General features: G+C 56.2%; 7 protein-coding genes across 7 annotated transcripts; 3 read left to right on the top strand and 4 right to left on the bottom strand.

Moving 5' to 3' along the window:
- The first annotated feature begins 115 nt into the window (after positions 1–115).
- Positions 116–1,007, top strand: QBC33DRAFT_535220 (mitochondrial ribosomal protein L31-domain-containing protein). The gene is made up of 3 exons (XM_060427600.1): positions 116–212; positions 278–507; positions 593–1,007. The coding sequence occupies exons 1-3, from the start codon at positions 163–165 to the stop codon at positions 643–645; spliced, it is 333 nt and encodes a 110-aa protein (XP_060284720.1). The 5' UTR covers positions 116–162; the 3' UTR covers positions 646–1,007.
- On the bottom strand, positions 764–2,123 carry QBC33DRAFT_535217 (uncharacterized protein). Its single transcript, XM_060427599.1, has 3 exons — positions 1,681–2,123; positions 1,508–1,623; positions 764–1,384 (listed from the first exon to the last, which is right to left on the bottom strand). The coding sequence occupies exons 1-3, from the start codon at positions 1,741–1,743 to the stop codon at positions 997–999; spliced, it is 567 nt and encodes a 188-aa protein (XP_060284719.1). The 5' UTR covers positions 1,744–2,123; the 3' UTR covers positions 764–996.
- Positions 1,892–5,340, top strand: QBC33DRAFT_380646 (uncharacterized protein). The gene is made up of 2 exons (XM_060424058.1): positions 1,892–2,539; positions 2,649–5,340. The coding sequence occupies exons 1-2, from the start codon at positions 2,177–2,179 to the stop codon at positions 4,989–4,991; spliced, it is 2,706 nt and encodes a 901-aa protein (XP_060284718.1). The 5' UTR covers positions 1,892–2,176; the 3' UTR covers positions 4,992–5,340.
- A 348-nt stretch (positions 5,341–5,688) lies between these two features.
- On the top strand, positions 5,689–7,035 carry QBC33DRAFT_514101 (uncharacterized protein; the record flags this gene model as incomplete). The annotated part of the gene is made up of 2 exons (XM_060426030.1): positions 5,689–5,803; positions 5,870–7,035. The coding sequence occupies 2 exons, from the start codon at positions 5,689–5,691 to the stop codon at positions 7,033–7,035; spliced, it is 1,281 nt and encodes a 426-aa protein (XP_060284717.1).
- A 2,915-nt stretch (positions 7,036–9,950) lies between these two features.
- QBC33DRAFT_449012 (phosphatidylinositol 4-kinase-like protein) lies at positions 9,951–16,334 on the bottom strand (the record flags this gene model as incomplete). Its single annotated transcript, XM_060424502.1, has 14 exons — positions 9,951–9,990; positions 10,086–10,290; positions 10,390–12,829; positions 12,888–13,074; positions 13,797–14,187; positions 14,255–14,368; positions 14,424–14,604; positions 14,663–14,731; positions 14,794–14,895; positions 14,963–15,001; positions 15,070–15,308; positions 15,363–15,513; positions 15,859–15,998; positions 16,142–16,334. The coding sequence occupies 14 exons, from the start codon at positions 16,332–16,334 to the stop codon at positions 9,951–9,953; spliced, it is 4,491 nt and encodes a 1,496-aa protein (XP_060284716.1).
- A 1,013-nt stretch (positions 16,335–17,347) lies between these two features.
- QBC33DRAFT_535197 (uncharacterized protein) lies at positions 17,348–20,647 on the bottom strand. Its single transcript, XM_060427598.1, has 7 exons — positions 19,004–20,647; positions 18,822–18,949; positions 18,589–18,753; positions 18,238–18,528; positions 18,072–18,182; positions 17,876–18,004; positions 17,348–17,820 (listed from the first exon to the last, which is right to left on the bottom strand). Exons 1-7 carry the CDS (start codon positions 20,248–20,250, stop codon positions 17,687–17,689), a joined length of 2,205 nt encoding a protein of 734 aa, XP_060284715.1. The 5' UTR covers positions 20,251–20,647; the 3' UTR covers positions 17,348–17,686.
- A 776-nt stretch (positions 20,648–21,423) lies between these two features.
- Positions 21,424–21,861, bottom strand: QBC33DRAFT_535193 (negative regulator of transcription from Pol II promoter). The gene has a single exon (XM_060427597.1). The coding sequence runs from the start codon at positions 21,778–21,780 to the stop codon at positions 21,457–21,459; it is 324 nt and encodes a 107-aa protein (XP_060284714.1). The 5' UTR covers positions 21,781–21,861; the 3' UTR covers positions 21,424–21,456.
- Between the last annotated feature and the right edge of the window lie 916 nt (positions 21,862–22,777).

Genomic DNA, 22,777 nt, shown 5'->3' with positions numbered 1-22,777 from the left:
ATGACACCACAACAGGCGGCCGGGGGGTTCTAGCGCCGAGGTTCTCCCGATCGCGCTAGGGTGAGGAGTGCTCCACCCGATGGGAAAAAGGCCTGCCGGATTTCTGATAGCGCTTTGGAGGAGAGCACCTCGTTCCGAAGCGCCAGAGTTACCAACGGCAAGATGTTTGGGGCATTCAGGATCACAAATCCCCTCAATGGGGGGCTTCTATGGTAAGGAGCCAACCTCCCGCGAACGTGCGTTTATCCGCGGCACGACAGCTGACCTCCTTCTGCAGGAAGACGCCCTGGCGACTGTCGCGGTTCCAGAAGTACCGGCAACGGCAACGGTTGCGAGCCGTGGACGACGTGGTCTCGACTGTCGAGGCGGCCCTGGCGAAGAAGGGCGAGAGCGTGCAGGCGCTGGAGCGGTGGAGGGCCGAAATGCCGACCGAGGCAGAAATGTTGCCGAAGGACAAGTACACAATCTTCGACCGGAAGGTGAAGAGGTATAGGAAGGGAATTCACAGTACGTCTATCTTCTCCCTCTCAGAAGAGAAGTCCTACTCCGTCTGCTCTCTTGGGGACCCTGACTAATGCTTTTTCTTGTGCAGAACTACCGAAATGGACGAGGGTATCGCAAAGAGTCAACCCTCCTGGATATTAAACCTACTATCTCCGCTCATCGACATTGTACTATATGGAGCTGGCATTCGGACGCCCGGCATTTAGGAGGAGGCATAGGTCATGTCTCAGCGTCGTCAAACGTGGAGGACACAATGGGTGTTGCCATTGATTGTATTCATAGCCCGCGTGTGCGATATATGAGCAGAGACTTTGGCATGGGCAAGTCTCGCATGAAGCTCGTATCTCTGCTCTGAGCTGCTGTAGTGTTGTATCTACGGCATATGTATCACCAGAATGAATGCCCACAGCCCTATTGATAAGCTCATCCTCTTCTGGGGTATCCTCAATCTCTTCCCTCGTGTCGGTAGAGTCTACCATAGGTTTACCACCCCTATCTCAAACGTCCAACATCCGACTCCAGGTCTCTGCGTTCAACCTCTCTCAGCCTCGCCGCGTCATGGAGAGCTCTGCCATGGCCTCCTCTGCCCTCATCATAATCCTCGCGATACTCGTCCCGAACCTGACCTCCAGACTTGCCCCTCCCATACTGCCTGCCTTCCTCAAATCCGGGGTCGAGATCGGTCCGGATGATGCGCTCGTCCAACTTGGTGCCGCCGATATATTTCATGCAGTCCAGGGCGTCTTGATGGGTGTAGTACTCGACGAAGCAGAATCCGCACGGGGTTTTGTTGAACCTGTCAAGGCCCATTACTAGCCGTTTGATCTCCCCACATTTGCTGAACAGCTCGTATACTTGCTCCTCGGTTGTGTAGAATGACCTGGAGGGTTCAAAGTTAGTGAGATCCAGCTATCCCGACCTACGCGATCTCCTCCAACGAGAGCAGATCATTTGGGATTTGCCATCCTGGGGACTATGGATGCGCATTGGGGTGGCGACTCACAAGTTGCCAACGTAGAGGGTCGTCGCATCCTTCAATGGGTCCTCCTGTGGTTGCTCTGGCTGGCCAGACTCGTCATCTCCATCTCGATGGTCCTTGTCGCTCCTCCGGCGCTTATTCTGTAACGGACTGTCAAAACACTATACGAGGCTGCGCGTGGGAATTATGGTCCATACCCTATTGTTGTAGTAAGCGCTCGGCCTATCGAGCCGATCTACAGTGCTTCGGACGCCTGGCATTGTGGGGAATTGAGGATGATAGAGGTTGAAAGCACAGGGAAGATGACTTGGAGGAACTGCGGGTTGTTGGAGGGTTGCGGCTCTTCTTCAAGGTGGGTAACCCACCTACATTCACTCTAGAGCTTTGGAATTCAGGTGGGTCCGGTACCTATGATTTTATGTACCCAGGTACCTAGGTACCTTTCCAAGCTCTAAATTGACCGGCTGGATTCCTTCTGGTCAAACAAAGACAAAAAAGTCGTGCAGCATCACGCTCTGCAAGCGCGCCGAGCAGCTCCCAACCTCCCTCCCACCCAGAGAGACGACGGCTATCTCCATCAAAGGAAAAACAGACCAACATCAAACCAAATCAAAAACAGCAGCATCAGCAGCAGCAGCATTATCACCCGAACCACCCCTATTTTTCTAATGCCCTCTTAACTATCGAGGCAGCATGCCGAAGATAAAGAGCTATGCGCCCAGCTGGCTGAAAGAGCCTGAGCCAGGCCACAAGCTGTTTGCTCAGTCGGATGACGACGAAGTAAAGCTTCCGCCATCCCAGTTTCGCATCTCGAACAAGGCAAAACCAGGGCCCCGGAGGACGATAGCTCGGCGGGGCACCGAAGTATTCGTTGCGGCCGGGAAGCAGATACGATGGGGCAACCTCGCCCACCTCAAGAGAGCGTGGGACTTGAAACAACCTAGAGCTGGGTTTGGCAGCCGTAGCAAGCTAGACGATTTAAGTGACTCGTTCGAGATCTATGATGAAGAGCCGGAGAGCAGAGTACACAATTGGGTGCCGGCTGAGGGCTATCGGGTAAGTTGTTTTCTGTCCCACCACATTGCTGTCCCAGCTGCCACTCCCTCACCCAGCACACCGAACACCGAACCCTCCGCATCTTTATGTCTGACATCTCGTGGAACAGGTGATCAAGACACCGGTCGCCGATGAGATCCGCCAACTCGTCATATCCCCGCAAGAAGACTATCTAGCCGTCCTGACGTCTCATACCGTGCATATCTGCGTCCTCCCTGACTCGTCGCATCTCACAGCCACGGATACTACCCCCTTCAAGCCCAAGTTCTGGACTCTTGGGCCGACAACCCATGTCACCTCGAAAGCCGCCGTGGCGTCGGCGCTGTGGCACCCTCTTGGAGTCGGCGGATCAGCCATCGTCACCGTGACCGAGGATGCTGTGGTGCGAGTGTGGGAGCTGTCAACGTCAGACCGCTGGTCCTTCGATTCCCCAGCCCTCGCGATCGACCTGAAGAAGCTGGCAGACGGCACATCTCTGGATCAGGATTTCAGTGCATCCACATCAGCGACCAACGCCGGCTTCTCACCCGATTCGTTCGACATGGAAGTTGCTTCGGCGTGTTTTGGCGACCGTCGATCCGGCGGCTGGTCCTCGATGACTCTATGGGTGGCGATGAGGGGTGGCGATGTGTATGCTCTGTGCCCCCTCCTACCCCAGAAGTGGGCTCCTCCGCCCACATTGGTCCCGTCTCTGTCTGTATCGATCGTGGCAAAGTTGGCCGCAACCGAAGGCGACAGCAGTGTTTCGTCGGAGGCCAAGCTTTTGGCACAGCAGCAGCTGGACTGGATGGCCGATCTGGACAGCCAAGAACCGAAGCTTGTGGACGGCCCCATTGGTGAACCTCCTTTGGAGATTTATACGCGGCCATTACGCCCCGGCACCGTTCCAAAGCTACAAGGCCCGTTCTACTTGGATCTAGGTCCCGATGCCGAGCATGATGACGATGTCGAGTTAACTGACATCCTTGTCATTGGCGAGAAAATGAGTACGGCCGAGCTCATGAACGGCGAAGATGAGGAATTGGACGTGGACGAGGTTGATCGGGAAGGCCTGTCATTGTCAGTGGTCTGTCTGCTATCAACGAGCGGCCGGGTTAAGATATGCCTTGACGTCGATGGTGTCGAGGCTCAGTGGCTACCACCTCGCAAAGCCCCGCGACCAAGGGGATTCACTCTAGAAACTGAGCCGCCGTCTCTGCTCACGTTCCAGACGTTGGACACTCTCAAGCCATCTGAGAGCACCGATGACAATTGGCCCATGTTCAGCGAGGATGCCACTTCCCGGTATTCCTTCTTCGTCACTCAAACATGCGGCATCACATACATCTCCCTAGCACCTTGGGTCTTCCGCCTGGAGGGCGAACTACAGTCGGAATCGGAAGCCGGATCCAAGTTCCGGATTGACCTGCTTGTCAAAGGAAATGGATGCGTCAGGGAGAGGGTATACACACAACGGAATGACTTGGGCCCTCTGTCCGCGTGCACTGCTATTCGCGACCCGGACCTTGGGTATTTCGTCCTCTCAGCTACTCACCGGGACCCGGTGGCGCTCTTTTTCGAGATCCCCGAGGACGAATTTACCCCACTGGCACGCCAAGGATCGCCATCGCCCATTGACGAGCCGGTAGGAGACCGTCAGCCCTTGACTCTTTGGGAACCAAGGCCCTTCTTCCACGCATCCGACATCCTCAGCAGGGACTCGACCGTGCCCCGATACCTGGATCACCTCAAGACTGGCAAACGGAGACCCCTCCTGCACCAAGAAGTTCGCCTCTCGGTCGCCTCCCTGGAAGTCTTTACGGAATGCCATCGTGTCGTCAGCGCTGACATCGACCCCCTCAACTCGGCGGTCGCTGAGCTCTTCCGGAAATGCGAGGCGCTCCATGCAGAGCTGAGAGAGCAGGTGTCCAAGACCAACGAGGTGAGGCGCCGAGTCGAGGGGATAACGGGAGAGGATGGAGACGAAGACGAGCCCATGTCCGACAACATGCTTGTCAAGGCCCGCCTGAAGCAGGCCAAGGAGAGACAGGGGAGTCTAAACAGGAGAATGGATGAGCTCAAGAGAAAGTTGGGGCGGGCAACTAGCCGCGAGCTTAGCGACAAGGAGGTGGCCTGGATGGAAGAAGTACGGGCCATGGAAGGGGCCGTCCTGGGCGGTACTGAGGCTGATGGATCGACGCAAACGACGTCATCATCATCCAAGGCCGGGCAGTCGTTGAAGCGATTCGAAGAGGTGAGGAGGCTAAAGGATGGGCTGCTGTCTCAGGTCGAACAGCTGCAGAAGAGGCTCGGCGAGGGCCAAAAGGAGGAGAGCCCTGCCCCAGCATCGCCCTACAGGATCCCTACGGATATCAAGAGGGCAAAGTACGCCCAAGTAAAGCAACTATTAGACAGGGAGGAGGCGCTTGTCGAGGCGATCAAATCGAGGGTGGATAGGCTGACCCTTGGATAAGCTGTATGATGTTTGTTGGTATGTCAAGGAAAGCAGGAAAACAAGCATGCAAATTCCAGTTAATTGTTAATTGTGTCGAGAAGACACCAGTCTCGGGATGGGGGCGCCAGACTCTTGTTGTTTGGCCTGTGTCATTCCGCATCAGAAGGCCGGTCTCCGGATGCGCCACCACTGCAGCCCTACTCAACGAGTGGTTTTAAAGTCTCCAGCGACCACCGCCAACCCTGTTTGGTCTTTTCCCATTCCTTCTTTCGCTTTGCTCCCTCCTTTTTCCTTTCCCGGATGAAGCCCTCGCATTGAAGCGTTCTCACTGGAAGCGTTCGGACCCTCTTGGAAGAGCGGTCAGGCGAATAGTCTGTGGGAGGAAAGGAAGAGTGCTTCTATCTCCTCCATCATGACTAACAAACACGGAAGACCTGCAAGTCGCCTTCCCAACCGGAATTCCCCAGCTTCAGGATACGGTGTACTACAATGATCCGGGGACGCCAGTCGCCGATATGCCGCTGGCTATCACTCACCACATAGTAGAACCTACCTACCTAGGTAGGTACCCCTTACTTCGTCAGCCTTATTTGTACGATTCGAATTCGGAGCCCCGGCTATCAATTAGGGTTGAGGCCACAGAAATATAAATTTCCCCTGGTCCCCCTGGGTTTGTTCTCTCGGGCCAGATGTTTCGGTCACTTCCTGTCTCCCCATGCTCATCCCATTGTTTCACACCCAGTCCCTGCCAGCCCTGCACCTCACAAATCCGTTGGCTAGAATGGCCCCTGTAACCTCGCCCCCCATTGACTTCCGCTCTCAGACCATTGGTGAGTCCCTGACGGCCCGCCAGTCCACCCCCACGTGGTCTTAGCTGCTTACCAGAGAACCACCAGAGAACTGTCGCTTCCTCTCCCGGCCGAATGTCGAGTTCACGATCATCACGACCAGGGAGCCTCTAGGGGCTATTAAAGCCATTGCCCTGCAGGCCGAGGGTAGGAAGCGGGAGGCCTTCCTGTCAGGGACCGGGACGACGTTCCTCGAAGCTCTGGATGATCTCCATTCTAAGTCGGCAGATGCCGCCCAGAACTATATCAGCCTGAACGGCTTGGACTTCGCCCCGGACCTCAAGAAACGCGACTCTGACCTCTCGGACGGCGAATCCGTTCACTCGGGCTCTGCTTCGTCCACGCTTACTGTCTCCGACGGTGACTCCTCCGACGACTGCGAAAGCTCGTCGGATAACGAGACGGTCTCGATCGTCTGGGGCCATGGCAACGAGAAAGCTAAACAGAAGCGCGGAAAGGCCAAGAAACGCGAGGCACGCAGCAAGACAACGAGAGCGAGACAATCTCGCTCACGATCAAGCTCTCGACCCCGCGGCTTCTCGACCTCAGTTAGAATCGACGACGATGACGACGCCCCTCGACGACCATTCCCCCCCCAGATGAGGGCGGGCCCAAGCCCCCCAAGGGTCATCCCCGGCCAGATGCGAGGTGGTTGGCCTCCACCGCCACCGCCACCACCAGGCTGGCCCGGCCGTGTTTCTGGCCCCCCGGAGACGCTGGGTACCGTAAGGCCTCTCGATGTTATACGGGCACCCAACCAACCACCGCCGCCGCCCCACCCGAGCGTCGTAAAGCCAGGGTTAATAGGCATGCGCCATCCTCCTCCTGCCCCCCAGCAGCAGCAGCAGCATCCGACAGGGGCGCCCGGCCTGTCGTCGCAGCAGCAGCTGCACAACGTGCGGCTGCACATCAAGTGGCCGGGCCACGGCGAGCAGCGGGTGATTGACCAGACGCGGCCCAGCCTCGCGGCGATCCGGACGGCGGCGGTCAACTACGTGCGCGGCAACCCGCACGCGTTCGCGGGCGTCACCACCTTCGAGGCCGTGCCCTCGCGCCTGTGTCTGCTGCGCGCCACGGTGCGCCGCGCCGCCGTCGACGGCGACGACTACGACATGACCGCGTACACCGGCGACGACCTGCGCGGGCTCATCGAGCACGCCTCGCGGAGCGGGATCCCCAGGTTCGAGGTCGAGCTTGGCATGCCGAGTCCCTAGGTGGGGGGTCAATAACCCCCCGAACCCCTGTCCCTGGGCTGTTGGGGGAACAGATGTGAGGCGACCAATCAGGTGGCCTGAGGGGTTTCCAAGTTCCAACCGGTGGCCCCTGTAGAACAAATCGTCCCAGCTACGCTTCCACTCCACGCCAACTCCGCTCATTTTGGTTTGACGCTGTCTTAGGGTTGTTATGGCTTTCTGTCTCACAGTCTCTACCTTTTCTGTCTCTCTGTCTTTATCTATCACTATCTCTTACGAATTGGTCATTTTGAGGAGGTAGAACCCGGGTGTATCCTTGTTGGAGCAGTGGCGAGCATAACTTGAAAGAATCCGGAGTACGGATAGGATGGACCTAATTCTTGCTTATTTCCCATGGAACCAATCACTTCCGCATGGAGCTGCATGGAAGCGACTGCAAAAACCGGACTCTCCGGCCTATGGCCTGCTGACAGGGGCCGGGCCATCTGAGCCTCTTGATTGTATTGAAATTGAAAAAGATGAGGCTGTCAGCCCGCAACGTCTGAACCGGTTATTTGTTTCAGGGGTATGTGCTATTATGTCTTGCCACGGCCATATCATCGACCAAGACACATCGCCTCACGGGGCTGTCACTCTTAGGAAATGCCGCGTTGCGCCGTTCGTCGTGCAGCCGGCCTCCGACCATGAGACCGGCTTTTGCCACCTACCTTATTTCGTATTGAGCCTCTACTCCAGACCAACCGTCGATGTAAGGCGCCTGTCCTCAGCTTGCATCACTTGCCACCGGCGGTTAACTCTGGAGGGCTTCAGTGACAAGTACCGCTCATCGTGTATCCGCAACCCCTGTAACTTCTAATAAGCAGAAGAGCAACACCGGGATGTGGGTTTCGCCTCAATGCCATCAGCAGACCCTGTGGCCGACTCATGAGAGGACAGCGTCGTGTACGCCGCCACGCCCACCGGGGACCGACCGACTGACAGAGGGCTGCAGTAAAACCTCGAAATTGGCTATCACGCACCCGCCCCGTGGCCAGACAGGGTCTCGTCACCCGGGTAATGAGCTCGGCCGAGACAACGAGGCTGATATCAGTGGTCTTTACCAGATCTACACGTCCCCCAACTCAAGGAGCTACGGAGCCAAGCATTTGGAGCCCCAGATTTGGTGTGATTGTTGCCCGGCCTATTAGCAACCCCCCGTTGGGCGACCTGCTTTTTGTGGACAATCAGACTGCCGATCGCCAAAACATGAGTGCGGGGCAGACAGAGCGTGAGCGAGTGGCTCCTCCAGACCGCCCCGAGGAGGAACGTTCTGACCGAAGGGAGTGTGTCCCATGGCAGTACCCTGTGGGACCCTGCAAAGTGTCCATCTGCTCCGGACCCGGATGCGGGATCCCGCAGGGTCGTGCTCGGGACGAGACGCCCTTTCAAAACAAGCACTGATGTGGCCGATCGATGGGGTTGGGCCGGGGATCCCTGGACGGCCAAACGGGTGCATACAAGTGCCGGGCGAATCAGGGTGGGATTTCTCTGGCCGCCTCGGCCGGTTCATATTTGTGCCAGCCCTTGCGGCGCATATCTGATGGATATTCGTTGCCGGAGAATTCTCCGGGCGAACCCGACCACGCTGTCTGGGACAAGCAGGGACAGGGACAGGGACGCGATCGCAGTACGTTTCCAGGCCGGGGGGGGGATATAGCTCCCTCCCCTCCTCGACAAGATCCAGGGCTGGGAACCGTTGCAAGGTTCGGGTCGATAAAAAAACAACCTGCAACCGCCGAGGCGGTCGTGATACCGACTCTTTGCGCAACGTGGCTTCGTGCAACGTGCCCTCGCCTCGATCAGAGCGTCGTCACCTGCAGGGCCCCCCCGAAACCTTCGGGCATCTGCGACTCATGAGTTTCGCCCTCGTGGTTCGTTGCGCTTCCTATCACCTGGCGACGTCGGTCGGCCCGGGATGCTGATCCGCCAATTATATCGACGTCTGCGAGGGCAGGGTCTCATGATTTATTTATTTTTCTTTTCGCCCGGCATCCTATGAAGTCGCAGTCTGCACCGGGGCTTTGCTTCGTGGTCAGGCGCGGGGGGTTAACTTCATACCTCTGCCTCTCCCTGGTCTCATTTCCCCCCTCAACCACGCCCACTCCCCCCCCCCCACCCCCGGTACCCTCACCGTCCACTCCCACAACGAGCCCCCAATGTCTCATGTCCACGTCCCGCGCGCGTGACCCCTCGAGTGTGCTATTAGCTAAAACACAAGCATATTCGCCCGGGCGCGCACCAGTGAGAGAGGACCGCAGCTTGAAATCAGTTCACTCGTGCTCCGTCGGGCGGCTGGTAAGAGCTTCGGGACGGAGATATCCTGGTTAGGCCAGTGGGTGGTAAGTGATGAATCCCCATGTTTTAGGATGGTGTGCTCTGATGGTTGATTGTCAAGGGGGAAATGGGGGAGAAAAAGTGGCATCGAACCAGCTGATAAATTCATTCATGTGGTGGTGCTCTCCTCCTAGACGATGACTTCCAACAAGTGTTGACCGCAGAACACCAGACTTAACCGAGATATCTCGTCCGCATTGCACACAGTCCTTAGCAGAGACCACAGCAGAACAGTCAAGCAAACAAGCCTGGACTATTTTTGGCTAGCCAGAAGAGACGCCTGGACCGTAAGTTCTTGCTCTGCTCTCCAGCTAAACAAAGGGGCTACCCTGGCACGTATCTCACGCGAGGGCGATCTCCCATCCACCATGCCCAACCAAGTTATGAACATCCTCCTCCTGTTCCAGACCCGATACTATCCAACCACATTTCCGAATCTATCTATTACCCCACTCCCGTCCCCCTCAACGCCGCCCATATGCCATTCGCATGCAATCGGAATGCCCCCATATCTATAATACCAAACCAAACGATTCGTAGATGGCGGACGGCAACAGTCCCGCTTAATATATGCCCTGAGTTCGGTACTGGAAGGTATCGTAACTATAAAAAAAAGCGAGAAGGCCGTCATTAGCATCGGAGAGCCTAACTCTTTATTCACGGGGTTCCAAACACCCCACGCGCAGGAGGACACTTACAGTCTCGTATAGTAGCTGCCTAGAGACTTCCCGACGAGGTCTGTCTCGACAAACTGCTCCGCGTCGTCGGCGCTGAGCTGAAGCTGGAAACGCTGCCGCAGCGCCGTTGTTGTCTGCGCGACGCCTGCCGAGAAGCAGGGCATTTTCGAGTCCCTCCCCATCATGCTGACCAGGTCGATGATGTTGTCTGCTGAACGTCGCAACGCTGTGGAGGGAGAAAGCCATCAGTCATCTTGTGCTTATATATATCATTACGCTCTAACCCGGCCGAGGAAAGAAAGAAAGAAAGCAATCGTGATCCTACCTTGGAACGCTTGCTTGCACAGCTTCTTATAGTCCTCGTAATCCGGCGATCCCACGCCCCCGAGGACATCCACGTATTCCTGGGTCAGCTTGAACGGGGCCGCCTCGAAGCCGACCGAGCCGGGGGAGTTTGACAGCATGAAGCCAAAGTCGATGTGTATTATATGGCCCTCGTTGTCGATGAGGATGTTGCCGTTGTGCCGGTCCTTGAGCTGCAAGATGTACGAGATGACGCTGTACGCGGCCAACGACCTCGCGAACGACGTCACGCCGGCCCTGTAGGCGTCGCTCTCGGGCAGGCCGAAGACCTTGACGAAGTGGTCCTTCAGGGTCGCGATCCGCCGCCTGGGGTTCTGGCCGGACTCGACGGAGGAGATGGTGAGGCTGCGCTTGATCGAGTGCAGGGAGACGCCGTTGGCGATGGTCTCGATGAGCCCCGACGACTCGCCCGTCACCAGGATCCGCATCAGCTTGACCCAGACGGGCACCTCGGCGTCGACCCAGATCTTGTGGCACACCCGGATCAGCTGGCAGGCGAAGGCTTCCTGCCGCAGGTCCGCGCCCGTCTTGACGATGACGCTCACGAGGTCCCAGTTCTTCATCCAGCCGTAAGGGGACGACTTGCGGATCCGCTCTCGCTTGGCATCCCACGCCTCGCCGAACACCGCCGCGCTCGGGTCGTCTCGGTCCCCCTTTCTCTGCAGGCCGCCAGTCTTGAAATCGTTCTCCATCCTCGCCGCGCCCGCGTTGGGATTCATCCCCGACGAATCCAGCGAGGGCTCTGCCGCCTCCAGCTCGGCCTCGCTTGGATCGCTCGCAGCCGACGCGGCGCTGGCTTTGGCCATGATCATGTCGAAGGTGGGGCCCTGTCCATCGTCCAGGTCGAAGCTCTGCTCCTCCAGGCTCTGCATGCTCCTGATGATCTTAGCCCTGATGGTCGCCACTTCCTGCCTCGGTCTCTTCCCACTTGTCGCCTCCAGCTGCGCGAGCATCTGCGAGGCGGTCCGCATATGCGTTGCCAAGGCCGAGAAGTCGGGCTGATCGACAGAATTGTTCCGAGGGTTTGTGAACGTCATTTTCCTGCGCGGGGCGGGGCTCGAAGACCTGGAAGTCTCCGCTTCGGAGCTCCGAGGCGTCGTCATGTCGGACGTGGCCGAGATAACGGTAGTAGCACTGCTTGATAATCGTTGGGGGTGGGGTGCGGATACCGCTCTCTTGCCCGACAACGCATCGGGAAACGATTCGATCATTGGTGAACTCCCGAGGTCCCCGGAAGTCGGCTCGAAGACGCTGTCAACCACAGGCTCGAGAGGGGCGCGCGTGGCGGCAGGTATCCTTGGGGACTCGGACAAATCGAACATGCGCCTTCGAGCGCCCTGCTCGGCCAGAAGGGTTGTCATGAGCCTCTGGTTGTCTTGAGAGTCAGGGTCAAAGGTGAAATCGTCACGCAAAACCTCGACCATGAGCAGATACGGCACTTTCTCGGCGCTGTTGAGGACGGTGGCCTCGGCAGGGTTAACCCGGACGATGCGATGGTGGCGACTCTTCGAGGGCGACCCGTTCACCAGAGTCGGCGGGCAGATAACTGGCACGTCTACTTCGGCCGGCAGATCCTGGGCGATCAGTGCTAGCTCGGCACGGAGTGCACTGAGACGGGCAGGCTTCGGGACAACTACTAAGCGATTGGAAATGTTTTCCAGCGCAGTCAGAAAGGCCGTCTCGCAGCGGAAGTAGTTTTGCCTCAGGAGACGGGTCTTCTGCACGGAACTCATTTCGGCGTGATTGAGCAGCGTCTTTACGCGATGCGAATGCCTCCTTGACGTGGTCTCCGATGGTCTCAAGCCGGCGGAAATGGGCGTTGATGGCCGTGTAATCATCCGGGGAGACCTCGGGTCCGGCAATGGCAATGAAGTCGAACTTAACCGTGCTTCCAGGGCTATGTTCTCCAGGTGGGAGGGCCGCCTCGACGGCTCGACCGGCGTCCGAGACGTGGAGCCCGAGGAGGCTGGTCTCGAGCTGGCGCGGCGCGACGCCTTGGTTGGGGTGAGCATCTTCGAGTCAGAGCCCCCTGTGGCTCGGCCGCCATCCTTCCCGCGATTCGACTTGGTACTGTTCACCGTTACAGTGTGCGCCCGCGCCGGTTTGGTATTGTGAGCAGCTTCGAGGACGGCCTCACCGGTCGGCTGAGGCTTCCTAGCCTGCGCAACCGCTAGTGGGCCGGCCCAATGGGGGAGGATGGGGCACGCGACACCAGCGAGTACGAAGCTCGCCAGAACCGTAACGGGAAGGGTATTCTCCTTGATCTTCTCGTGCCTGGCATAGTCAGACAGGCCGAAGACAATGTGCTGGACCTTGTTGTAGACCCTTTGGCATATCCTGAAGGCATCGGTTTGCGGGTTCGGGGCAAGATCGTGCAGGTAGGTCTGGAATAGCCAGAAGGTCTAATTTGAGGTGAGCGGCTGACGCGGTGTGTGTGGAAAAGGGGTGGAGGCGACGGACCAGCAGAGCTGCCGTGACAGACTCCTCGCACAGATCCAGGAGGAACTCCTCCAATGCCATAGACTCATTGTCAACGCTGATTATAAGGTGGCAAAGCTGAGGCAGGAAGAACTCGATGTCCTCGTAGGGAAACTGGCGGAGCTTGTTGCAGAGGACATAGTGGATGCCGACATGGTCCGCGTAGCGTCTATCCAGTGCAGAGCGACGTGTATCAGCATTCGGCATACGTGCATGGCAATGGCTGTGCAATTGAACACCGGGCCACTCACGAGAGGTAAGATACCGAGAGGAAGGGGTCCTGGTTGAAGACGTCGCTTTCGAGGAACCTCTTCAACAGGTCCCACGACATTCCTGGCTAAGGCTCAGTAGTAGCTCGGCGCAATCGATGGCTTGGCGGAACGGGAAAAGAAGACGTAGGAGCGCAAAGAGGCAAAGTGCCTCATCGGATCTTGGCATCAAAGGTCTGAAGGGAGAGGTGTCGCATTGCGGAAGCCCAGCACTAGAGGCATTGATCAGGTATATTCTACGTCTACTTGTCCAATTCAAGAAGACGGAACTTGGCGTGAAGCTCTAAAGTATCCAGAGTGGGATGGCCCGTAATTGGCCTGAGGCACACAAAATCAGGGGTTTATCGGCTGCCCCACATCCATGCCGGCATCGCCGGCTCGGCGTGGGAATATTGGAATCCTCACGGACCACCGGTCACACGAGCACGAGAACGAGGTGGTGTCAATGTGGATCAACCTTCCACATGGGAAAGTCAAGGATTAAGACTAAACTGTATATATGCAAAATGCAGGGGGGGGCAAATATGTTCGCTAAAATATCCAACATCCTCCCCATCCTCCTCCGCCTTGCTTCCAATTCAAATTCACCTCCTCCTCTTCCGTCTCTTCTTCGGTTTCACACGCTTGAACGCGAAAACAATTAGTAATTATGTCGACTGGATAGCTCGAGGAGGAAGAAGTTTGGCCGCTTACAATATATCTAACGCGCTCGCTGCCATCCGGAAGCTGTTCGATCTCGTGCTGGATACTGAATCCAAACATGGGCAGCAGCTTGGCCCATACGAACCAGTACAGGGAACCGATGACTAGCAAACTCGTGCCCAGGATCGGTACGACATAGAATGGGACCTTTGAGAGGAAGCCGTTCGGAATGAAGGGCGCCCCGATGACGTACAGTAGCGAAATGATCCAGAAGATGGTTAGGATGGGGACGCTCTTGAATGTCGTTCGCTGTTCCTTCCACCTTTCGGCCGGCGTCCAAGTTAGGTAGAGGAGGCCGATTCCGAGGAACACTTGACTTAGGGGTTAGCTCCCTAGCTCCCGTTCAGAGTAGTCACATGGGTGACGGAGGCAACTCACGCTTAATCCAGTTGCCGCTGTAAATGAAGACGTTGGTGACGAACGTATACAGGTCCGAAGTCTGGGAACCCAGGATAAAGGCAACGGTGAATAGCCAATGCAGGAAGATGGCACCTGTGCACACACTGAGGTTAGATAACGGCCAAACACTTGCATACTATTAACCAACCTGTTGGAGCCTTCTGCGGCCAGTCACTGGCCCATATTTTCGAGAACGGTAAGATGCCCTCCTTGGCCAGCTCCTGCTTGACTCTCGGCATAGCGAAAGACTGGGCAAAGACGTTGCCCAAAGAAGACAGAGCGATGAAAACGGGAACAACCCGGGTGACGAAGGCACCCTTTCCCCAGACCTGATTGGTTGTCAGTTTAAGGTGCAGATCATACGAGTTTGCCATGAAGGATACTCACGTTCTCGAAGAATTGCGCAGCAACGGTCACCTCAGCTGTTGCAATCTCGAGCTTGCTCATGGCGGCAAACTGCTTCTCCATTAGCCCACAGCATCAAAATATCAAACCCCATCGGGGCGAGATAGACTCACGTAAGCAACGTTCGCCAGGACGTACAACAGCGTGATAGCTGATGCCGACATGATTGCCGCCTTGCGCAACGTTCGAGGCGCGTCTCGAACCTCGGTGAGGACCTTTGAATGGTGTCAATAACTCGTGTATTTGCATCGAGTCACCAGACTACTCCGATCGGGGACTTACATAGTTGGCGTTTTCCCAACCGCTGTACGAATAGAGTACCTAATAAAACCAATTTGTCAGCCCGGTCGTGAAACATCAGTAATCTTGGGGGAGAGTACGGGTTATACCTGGAGCAGAGCGAGGGCATATCCTGCCGCGGCGGCGCTTGAAGGCTTGCCCGGCTCAGTTGAGGAACCTCCGCCGTTAAATGATGAAAAGTTATCTGGTCTCGGGGCAACAGTTCTCCCGGCCAAGGCCGCGAAACCAGTGCAGACAAGCAATGCGAGGAGAACTAGTTTCAGTGCCCCGAGGCCATTGCTTAACCAAACCCCCAGGCGAGGAGTCAGGGAATGGATCAGACAGACGACTGTAGGTGCAAGTTAGCAATAGGAACCCATCTGGCGTCACCGTTCTTCCTTACCGGAGATTGCAGCCACTGCGATGCCCCTGTTGAGCCAGCTCCCGTTGTGGGACTCTCCCATCGCAGCCTTCAGGACATAGCTGCTGAAGGCGATGGAGTTGCCCGTGGAGATGGCGAAGAGGACGAACTGGACTGTCGGCAGGGCGATAAGCTGGAGCGTCAATAGAGCTGACGGGAAAGCCACCTACCAGCGAAGATGCAGGTTGCGAGATATCGCGGCCGTTGATACACCCTTTCAAGCTACACACGATGTTGTCAGCAAGTGCCTTTCTTCCTCATGGGGCGCAGACCACGCACATAAACCTTCTCGCCGCCTGAGCGAGGAAGAGCCGTCCCAAACTCAAGGTACACAGACAATCTTGCGCATAAGTTAGTTGACGGTGCCTGGGAGATAGACAGAAGAGTTGCCCAAGTTTCTTACCCGCTGTTCAAATTTAGCACGACCGAACAAATCATAGACAAGATTCGGCTCGATAACTTACCAGAAGGTCATGACACCCCCGAGTACCCAGAACAGGAGCGTCGCGCCGACGCTATCTGTATACTGGATGATGGAAGACGGTGTCGAGAAGATGCCCGTGCCGACGACGCGGTTGATGATCAGGAAGGCCGTCGACCATGTTCCCAGCTTTCTCTCTTTACGAGATCAAACATGTTATTATTACATATTCACGAATCCATCCATTTTCAAATGTAACACAGGGAAGGGGTGTGTGGGTTGGGAATTTGAGGTGGGGGCTGAAGAGGTTAAACTGGCTGTGAGGGGAAGGATGGCATACCTTCAGGATAGACAAACAGATGGAAATCCTCCTCGGACGACGACTCGGTGATGACGGTATGGAGGCCGCTGTTGCCCGTCGCGTAGCTCGGGCCTGTGACGTATGTCTGCTCCTCGTGTACAGCGGCCTCCGGGTCCTTGTTGATACCCCCCACCGGCTGCTCGAAGATCTCGGGCTCTTGCATCCCGAGCATCTTGCTCGACCGTCGACCCACACCCGGCCCGCCTTGAGCGGAGGAGCGAGAGGGGCACGATCAATTGGCGCAAGAGTAATCAATCAATCCCCTTTCGAGCGCAAAGTAAATTGGAAATTGGCGTTGCTTCCTTCCCTCAATTTGCCTCGTTCATCTTTTGGTGGGCGCGGCGGTGGCAGCCTCGCGACAGAGAGAGCAGCGGCGATGAGTTCTGGCAGCAGTGTGTCGAGTTAGCCGGTCAATGTTGTGGCGGCAAACTCTGGCTTATCTACCCTGGACACAGCCATCCCAGGATAGGCATGGACAACGGAATATGGCTGGGGAAGGGGGGGGGAGGGGGATTAGACTAGCTAACAACCTAGTCCAGGCGGCTCGCCTACCAGGACTAATTACTGGCAGCGCTGTTGGGGAAACGCCCCATTTGTGGGAGAAACAGTTGCCCAGAGTGCATGCAAGCGGGCTGGGGCTGAGCTCGGCACGAGACACCTCTTCTAATGCGGAGGACCTCGCAGCAGGACTAGACTGACAAGGAAGAGAGTTGTTCGTATCACCAACTCGCGGAAATCATAGATTTCCCTATCACTGTAATCTCTAACTACAATTTCGCATCGAGACCCTCTACTGTAAGCGCTGTTCGCTTCCAAGAACAAGAGCACAGACTTTTTCTAGCGCTTGATGCATGACTTGGGGCTCTTCAGCGACACGAGATGGGCCTGGGCTAGATAGATTCCCCACAGTTTACCTAATGAATGTTCGCCCCAAGACAGGGGCATCAAAATTTTAGCGGGAGGACCCGCCCCTTCTTACCCTTGCGGATGTTTGTTGGTTGTTGGTTGGGGTGATCAGTCGACGAAGTCTTCCTCATAAGAGCCAGCCATTCTTGTCACAGCCTCACGGTGATGGTACAGTAGGAAGAAGGGAGAAAGCTTAGACGAATGTTCAATGCGCCTTTTCGATTTAGTGGTCAGCCACCATGTCCAGTCTTGCCTCATGCGGGCAGCCAAGGCCAAGCCCCGAAATTAAGGTCATTTTGGGCCCTGAATAACGGGTATTCGAAAATGTAGTTACCAAGGTAGATATGTATGTATGTATGTACAATACAAGCAAGGGCAATTGTGCAAATGGGGGCTCTTGAGGTTTTAGCATCGCAACCCAACTCATAAAGAGTAGTCCATATCGAGCTCGTGTCTCTCGGTCAGAAACTTGGTATTCGCAATGTCATCATCCATGGAACATTGAAAACGCCCTCCACTCCTAGATGCCCGAATTAATAGATGGTCCCCCAAAATCATCCAAAAAAAAAAAGACTGAACCCCCCAACCCCAAGATCCTGTGGTATAAACAATCGCCCATCACCAGATTTCCCGAGCTGTCTTTGCTGAGAATGTGGCATGCCGTATCTCCTCATTAATTTTCTCAAGTGCTTTTCGTTGTAGTCTTCGTGCCTTCATGACCTCTTCCCACTTCCGGATGAAATTGTCCTGGCCTACAGAACCCCTTGTTAGCGAATAGGAGATGTTGGGCGCGCATCTGTGACGTACTGGGCGAGCTCTCAAACTCTATTTCGAATGTCTCATAAAGGTCAAACGAGGAGATAGTGTCCGGGTCGGTACTCTGGCAGCGGATGTCCAGGCCTGCGGGCTCAGCCCCCTTTTTTGCTTCTCGGTGTGCTACGAAAACGCGAGCGTTAGTCTCGGACGTAACGGCTGGGATAAGTGGCAGCCTCTTTGAGCCTACCTTTAACACCTGCCCACCGCGAGCCGCTGCGTTTAAACACGCTGCCCCCTTTCCTCGGCTTGATCTTGACCATCGTCTGCCCCTCTGCTACGACTTCAATGTCGTCCGTTACTGGGAAGAAATTAGCCACGGTGCTGTCAAATCGAGACGTGTAGGATTGACATACTGAAAGTTGTGATGTATTCGTCCAACCTTCCGAGGTACACCATTAACCTCGACGTACTTGGAACAAGTCGGTCGCGGAGCGGTCCAGATAGCGTGGTCCCGGCGGTGACAAAAGAAGCTACATCGGACTGCGAGGACCTTCGCGCCTCTTCTTCATGCCAGATCTGTACCCTAACGCTCGAAAATGTCTCATTCGACCGGCTGTGGGCCTTGCTCAGTTTCACCAACTTCACGCTAGAGATATCGAGAACGACTTTTTCGCCCGTAAGCTTGGCCTGGAATTCGCAGAGCTCTGGCGCACAGTTCTTAGCAATATGTTCCGAAAAGAGGGAGTGCGGTGGACGCTACACACCTTGAAACCTGGCAAACTGGTACACTTCGCTGGGCCGACCATTTCCTTGGGTGGCTTGCGCGTAGCCGTTGCGTTTCTCGCTGTCATTGTCCCGTACATACACGACGTTCGGAAATCTCTGATCGTAAGCGTACACAGGGACAATCTGTGCGTGGGTGCCTTTCACTAAACGAGGATCATTATGTTAACACGGAAGCGAGGACGCCAACCCGACCCCGACCAGGTACACTTACCCCAGTACGTCTCAGATCCATATCCAATCTTGCAATGGAATCGAAGGTCACCTGATAGGGTGTTGCGGAATACTTTTAGTGAGCCGTCCACGAAAGGCGCGGAAAGACCCTGGGCAAGCCTGACTCGCCTTGTTGCTGTTAGCCAAGGAGATGGGTGTGGTCTGCGCTCTCTGTCTGCTTACCCGTCATATAGTACCTCCTCTCCGGGGAGCACGTTATCTCGACTTGTACTAGCCCCGTCCGATCTACTCGAGTAAGAGGACGGATCGAGCGTGGGTTCAATGACAACAACCGGCGTCTGGGTGTCGAAAGGGCTCATCACCCTGTTCCTCCCCCTGCCGTCATCTGCCACATTATATGAGGAATAGGACGGGTGCAAACCCCCGCCATCCTCTTGAATACTATATGAAAAGCTTCCATTCGCTCGCCTCGAATCATTGTGAAGGCTATAGGTATAGTCCGTGGGAGGTGGTATTTGAGGTATGGTCGATGCGTAACCCGGACCGACAGGCGACTGGAGCGTCTGATAACCGGAGGACGAGAGGACGATCGGGTTTGCGGGGATGGCAGGCGAGATGGGCATCGACTGCTCTAATAGCGACTGGCGAGTCGACACGTGCGTAATGCCGGACCCGTGGCTCGTTTGTTGGTGGAGTTCGGGAAGATCGTCTGCTGCTGGCGTATGTTGGAAACCAAAGTTGACGTTTGTAAGCCGTCCGCTCAGCACGGGGCCTTGAGGCGCATAGCTTGGCTCCATGTGAGTTCGTGCCGAATAGAAGCCATGATAGTATGCAGACGCATCCAAGGGGGGTCGAGCCAGTGTGACAGCCGGCGAAACTGGAGACCGAGGAATAGGCAAGCCTGGGACTGGGTGCGGATCGGTGAGAGTCTCGGCAGCTTGAACCCCGCCGTCGGAATGCGCAAAGAAGGGCGTTGCGCTGAAGCGATTGATATTGAGATCGCCCATCATCTCCAAGACCTCCTGCGCCAGAGCGTTCGGCTCAGCGCTGTCGCTCCTCAGCTGTGTGTCGTCGGCTCGTGCCGAGGGAGAATGTAGGGGCGAGTTCGAGTTGTTGGAGACTGGTCTCCTTCGTATCGGGGTGCTATTCAGAGCGCTGTAATCTTTGGGGGTGCTTGCACGGGTTGGTTCCGGTGCCCGCCCCCGGGGAGGAGGTGTTATCGCTGGCGTGGTCGGTGAGAGGCGGGATGCGTCCTCGAGGCCTTTTCCATTTCCACCCCCGCTTCCGTCCGGGATGCTCTCGAAAAGGAAACGGCGACCGTTGGGTGCGACGAATATGCTCCTGTCGGCAAACGGTACGGTGGCCTCGAGGGTGGCCCGATCGAAGTTGCTGGAGAGCAGCGGCGAGGGATGCGAAGACTCGTCAATGTCGGGAAGGTTGCCTGCGGGCGAACGTGTGTGGGCAGGCATCGTGGGATGCCTTCCGGGGTGTTCACGTCAACCACCCATATTTGCAGGCAGCGCTGCGATCTGAAGGCCAGTTTGCGAGTGGCAGCGACGAGAGAGCTCACGATCGACCATGCAAGATCTCTTAATTGAGGGAGCAGAGGTGGGAGCAAAGGTGGGGAGGGAATCCAAGATTTGCCTGCATACCAGTTACACGGAACTGAGAGGAGAGCGCCAATGATAAACGCTACAGCAACAAGTAAGGCTGAGGAGACACTGCCCATCTAGCCGAGACCCGTTTTTGCACGCGGCCCAGGAGCTTCATGTAGTGTTTAGTGTAGTATCGGTAGGGTATTTATTCGACCCGTGTTTGAATTCTTTGCGACGATCGCCGGCAAAGCCTCCATGCCTGGGCATGCACCCTAATTTTGATACCTATGTACCAGGACTCGCGGCCGCTGGGAAACGCTGTTATCTTACCTAACCTAACCTGTCTTTCCCCAGATAATCCGCCCTGTCTCCTCACTGCCCCACTCAGTTCGGTGGGGCAGTCCACAAGCCGTCCAATGAGAAATCGCGACGATGAAGACCAGTAGGGCGGGATGCAAACCTCGAACCTCCGATAATCAAACTGAGTGATACCGCCATACCTAGCACACCAAGTAAAAAGGGGTTTGCCGCCCGAGAGAACCACGTGCGAGGATGCGATAGCCAAGAGGCCGAGATGCCGCCAAGTCCGCTCATCAAATATGGATATGCTTAATTCCCATCCCCATCCTCTTCTCTAATTCAAGACCCCAATTCTAACTCTCAAGACTTCCGACTCCGTGCAGAACAAGGAACTGAAAACCTGGCGCCCCTAGTCTTCCTTCGCCAACTTGTGAAGCAAAACCGGAACCCTTTTTTTCATGCCGCCTTTTCCGTCGCGGTATGAAGCCCAACTCCGGTGTACCCATGTTTGCTTCCCGACCGAAACGCCGTCCTTCGACTCCCTCGATCATGAAATCGTACGTTGCCGAATGGCCCGTCTGCAGATGTCGCCGACCTCACTCACTCCCAGGCCAGGCAAGAATTAGATAGCCTGGGACCCCGGCCTGCCTTGGCCGCCGTGTTCGTCTTGATTGCCTGGCCTGCCTGGCCTGCCTTGACCGTTCTGCCCGTCTGGCGGGTCTTGCGGGTCTTGCCCGGTTTCCTGCCTCGCCTACCACAGTAGTCCCCAGGCTCCCCTCCCTAAGCCGCCTTTTTCTTCCGCCCCGCCTTACTTTTCTTCTTCTCCGGCGGCTCCTCCTCGCTCTCGCTCTCGGCCTTGGGCTTGCCGCCCTTGGCAGCCCTGTCCTCGTTCTCAACCTTGCTGACAATCTCCCGGAGGAAATCCCACTGATCGTCTGACTCGACCACGTGCTTCAGCATTTGGGCAGTGACCCGTTTTGAGTTCTTCTCCTTGGCGACATCGGCACTTTTGCGAACTAGAGCAATCATAAACATCTCCAGTGCTTTGCCCACGGCGATGGGTGTCTGCTGGGCAACCTTTCCGACCTCCTCATCGGCTTGCATAATCCGTTTAATCCTGGCAGTGGGGAATTTGGTCCTCACAGGGGAGGGCTCAATCTCGGCCTGTTTCTGGGCTGCCTGTGCTGCAGATCTCCGAGGAGGCATTGTGCCGGTCTGCTGCTCTGCCTGTGCCTGGAACTCTGTATCAAGACGAGACAACCCCTGACCTGGTGGTACAGAAGGGCTGTAGAAGGGCGGTTGCTGTTGTTGCTGTGTGTAGGGTTGGTGGTGAAGAGGGTCTTGCTGCTGATATTGGGCGTTCACGTAGGTTTGGTAGTAGGCTGGTGGAGCCTGGAGCCCGTAGCTGCCGCTATGACTGTGACTGGGCCCTTGGGCTGCTGAGGGAGTAGATGGCGAGTAGTGCTGAGGCTGCTGAGGCTGCTGAGGATGTGGTGAATAGCCTACACTCGGAGGATTGTGGGGCGGTGAATGTGAGTGTGGTAGAGACTGTGCGAGTGACTGGGGGCTAGACTGGGGTGGCAGGAAATGTGGCTCTGGCTGGGTATGTGAAAAATATCGAGGTTGCAGGTGCTGGCTTGAGGATTGTTGTGGCTGGCTCGAGTTCTGCAACGGTGGTCCCTGGTAGTGTCCAAGCTGTGGCTGGCCGGGCTGGCTTAAATTTTGGCTTTGTGCTTGCGGGTTGGTGGGTCCTGCCGAGTAGAAAGATGAAAGGTCGGGGGATTTTGGAGCGTAGGTTCCGTCGCTCGACATGTCTTTCAAATAAAAGGGGGAGGGGGGAGCACAGAAATAAAAGGGACCAGGTAAATAAGAGTTACTGATCCCTGACAGGAGACTCCAGCAACGATACACTAATAAGGTTTGTGAGCTGGTCGAACGCCTACTCCAGCAGGCATCAGCTCTTAGTGGCTGGTTGGGATGACTTAAGTCGTGTATTAATATCCATTCTGCTTTCGTTGATTTGGTGTGGCTGGGAAGGGAAATGGTGGTCGACGCTTGGGATGGAGGGGCAAGGGCGGAGGGGATCCATGATGCGGAGCTA

This window comes from Phialemonium atrogriseum (assembly GCF_030411735.1).
Source record: "Phialemonium atrogriseum strain 8032-3 unplaced genomic scaffold QBC33scaffold_9, whole genome shotgun sequence".
Taxonomy (NCBI): domain Eukaryota; kingdom Fungi; phylum Ascomycota; class Sordariomycetes; order Cephalothecales; family Cephalothecaceae; genus Phialemonium; species Phialemonium atrogriseum.
The sequence above is the reverse complement of the archived record's forward strand: the minus strand, read 5'-3'. Positions and strand labels throughout refer to the sequence as shown.

What these genes read in the sequence shown, in the direction of transcription:
- QBC33DRAFT_535220 (XM_060427600.1), top strand. Translation starts at nt 163, where the DNA reads ATGTTTGGGGCATTCAGGATCACAAATCCCCTCAATGGGGGGCTTCTA. An exon ending in CTCAATGGGGGGCTTCTATG is followed by an intron (nt 213 to 277) that starts GTAAGGAGCCAA and finishes CTCCTTCTGCAG; the next exon opens with GAAGACGCCCTGGCGACTGT. An exon ending in GTATAGGAAGGGAATTCACA is followed by an intron (nt 508 to 592) that starts GTACGTCTATCT and finishes TTTCTTGTGCAG; the next exon opens with AACTACCGAAATGGACGAGG.
- QBC33DRAFT_380646 (XM_060424058.1), top strand. Translation starts at nt 2,177, where the DNA reads ATGCCGAAGATAAAGAGCTATGCGCCCAGCTGGCTGAAAGAGCCTGAG. An exon ending in TGCCGGCTGAGGGCTATCGG is followed by an intron (nt 2,540 to 2,648) that starts GTAAGTTGTTTT and finishes CTCGTGGAACAG; the next exon opens with GTGATCAAGACACCGGTCGC.
- QBC33DRAFT_535193 (XM_060427597.1), bottom strand. Translation starts at nt 21,780, where the DNA reads ATGCAAGCCGATGAGGAGGTCGGAAAGGTTGCCCAGCAGACACCCATC.
- QBC33DRAFT_535217 (XM_060427599.1), bottom strand. Translation starts at nt 1,743, where the DNA reads ATGCCAGGCGTCCGAAGCACTGTAGATCGGCTCGATAGGCCGAGCGCT. An exon ending in GCGCTTACTACAACAATAGG is followed by an intron (nt 1,624 to 1,680) that starts GTATGGACCATA and finishes AGTCCGTTACAG; the next exon opens with AATAAGCGCCGGAGGAGCGA. An exon ending in ACCCTCTACGTTGGCAACTT is followed by an intron (nt 1,385 to 1,507) that starts GTGAGTCGCCAC and finishes TGAACCCTCCAG; the next exon opens with GTCATTCTACACAACCGAGG.
- QBC33DRAFT_535197 (XM_060427598.1), bottom strand. Translation starts at nt 20,250, where the DNA reads ATGCCTGCCCACACACGTTCGCCCGCAGGCAACCTTCCCGACATTGAC. An exon ending in CGAATACATCACAACTTTCA is followed by an intron (nt 18,183 to 18,237) that starts GTATGTCAATCC and finishes ATTTCTTCCCAG; the next exon opens with TAACGGACGACATTGAAGTC. An exon ending in GCGGTGGGCAGGTGTTAAAG is followed by an intron (nt 18,005 to 18,071) that starts GTAGGCTCAAAG and finishes GCGTTTTCGTAG; the next exon opens with CACACCGAGAAGCAAAAAAG.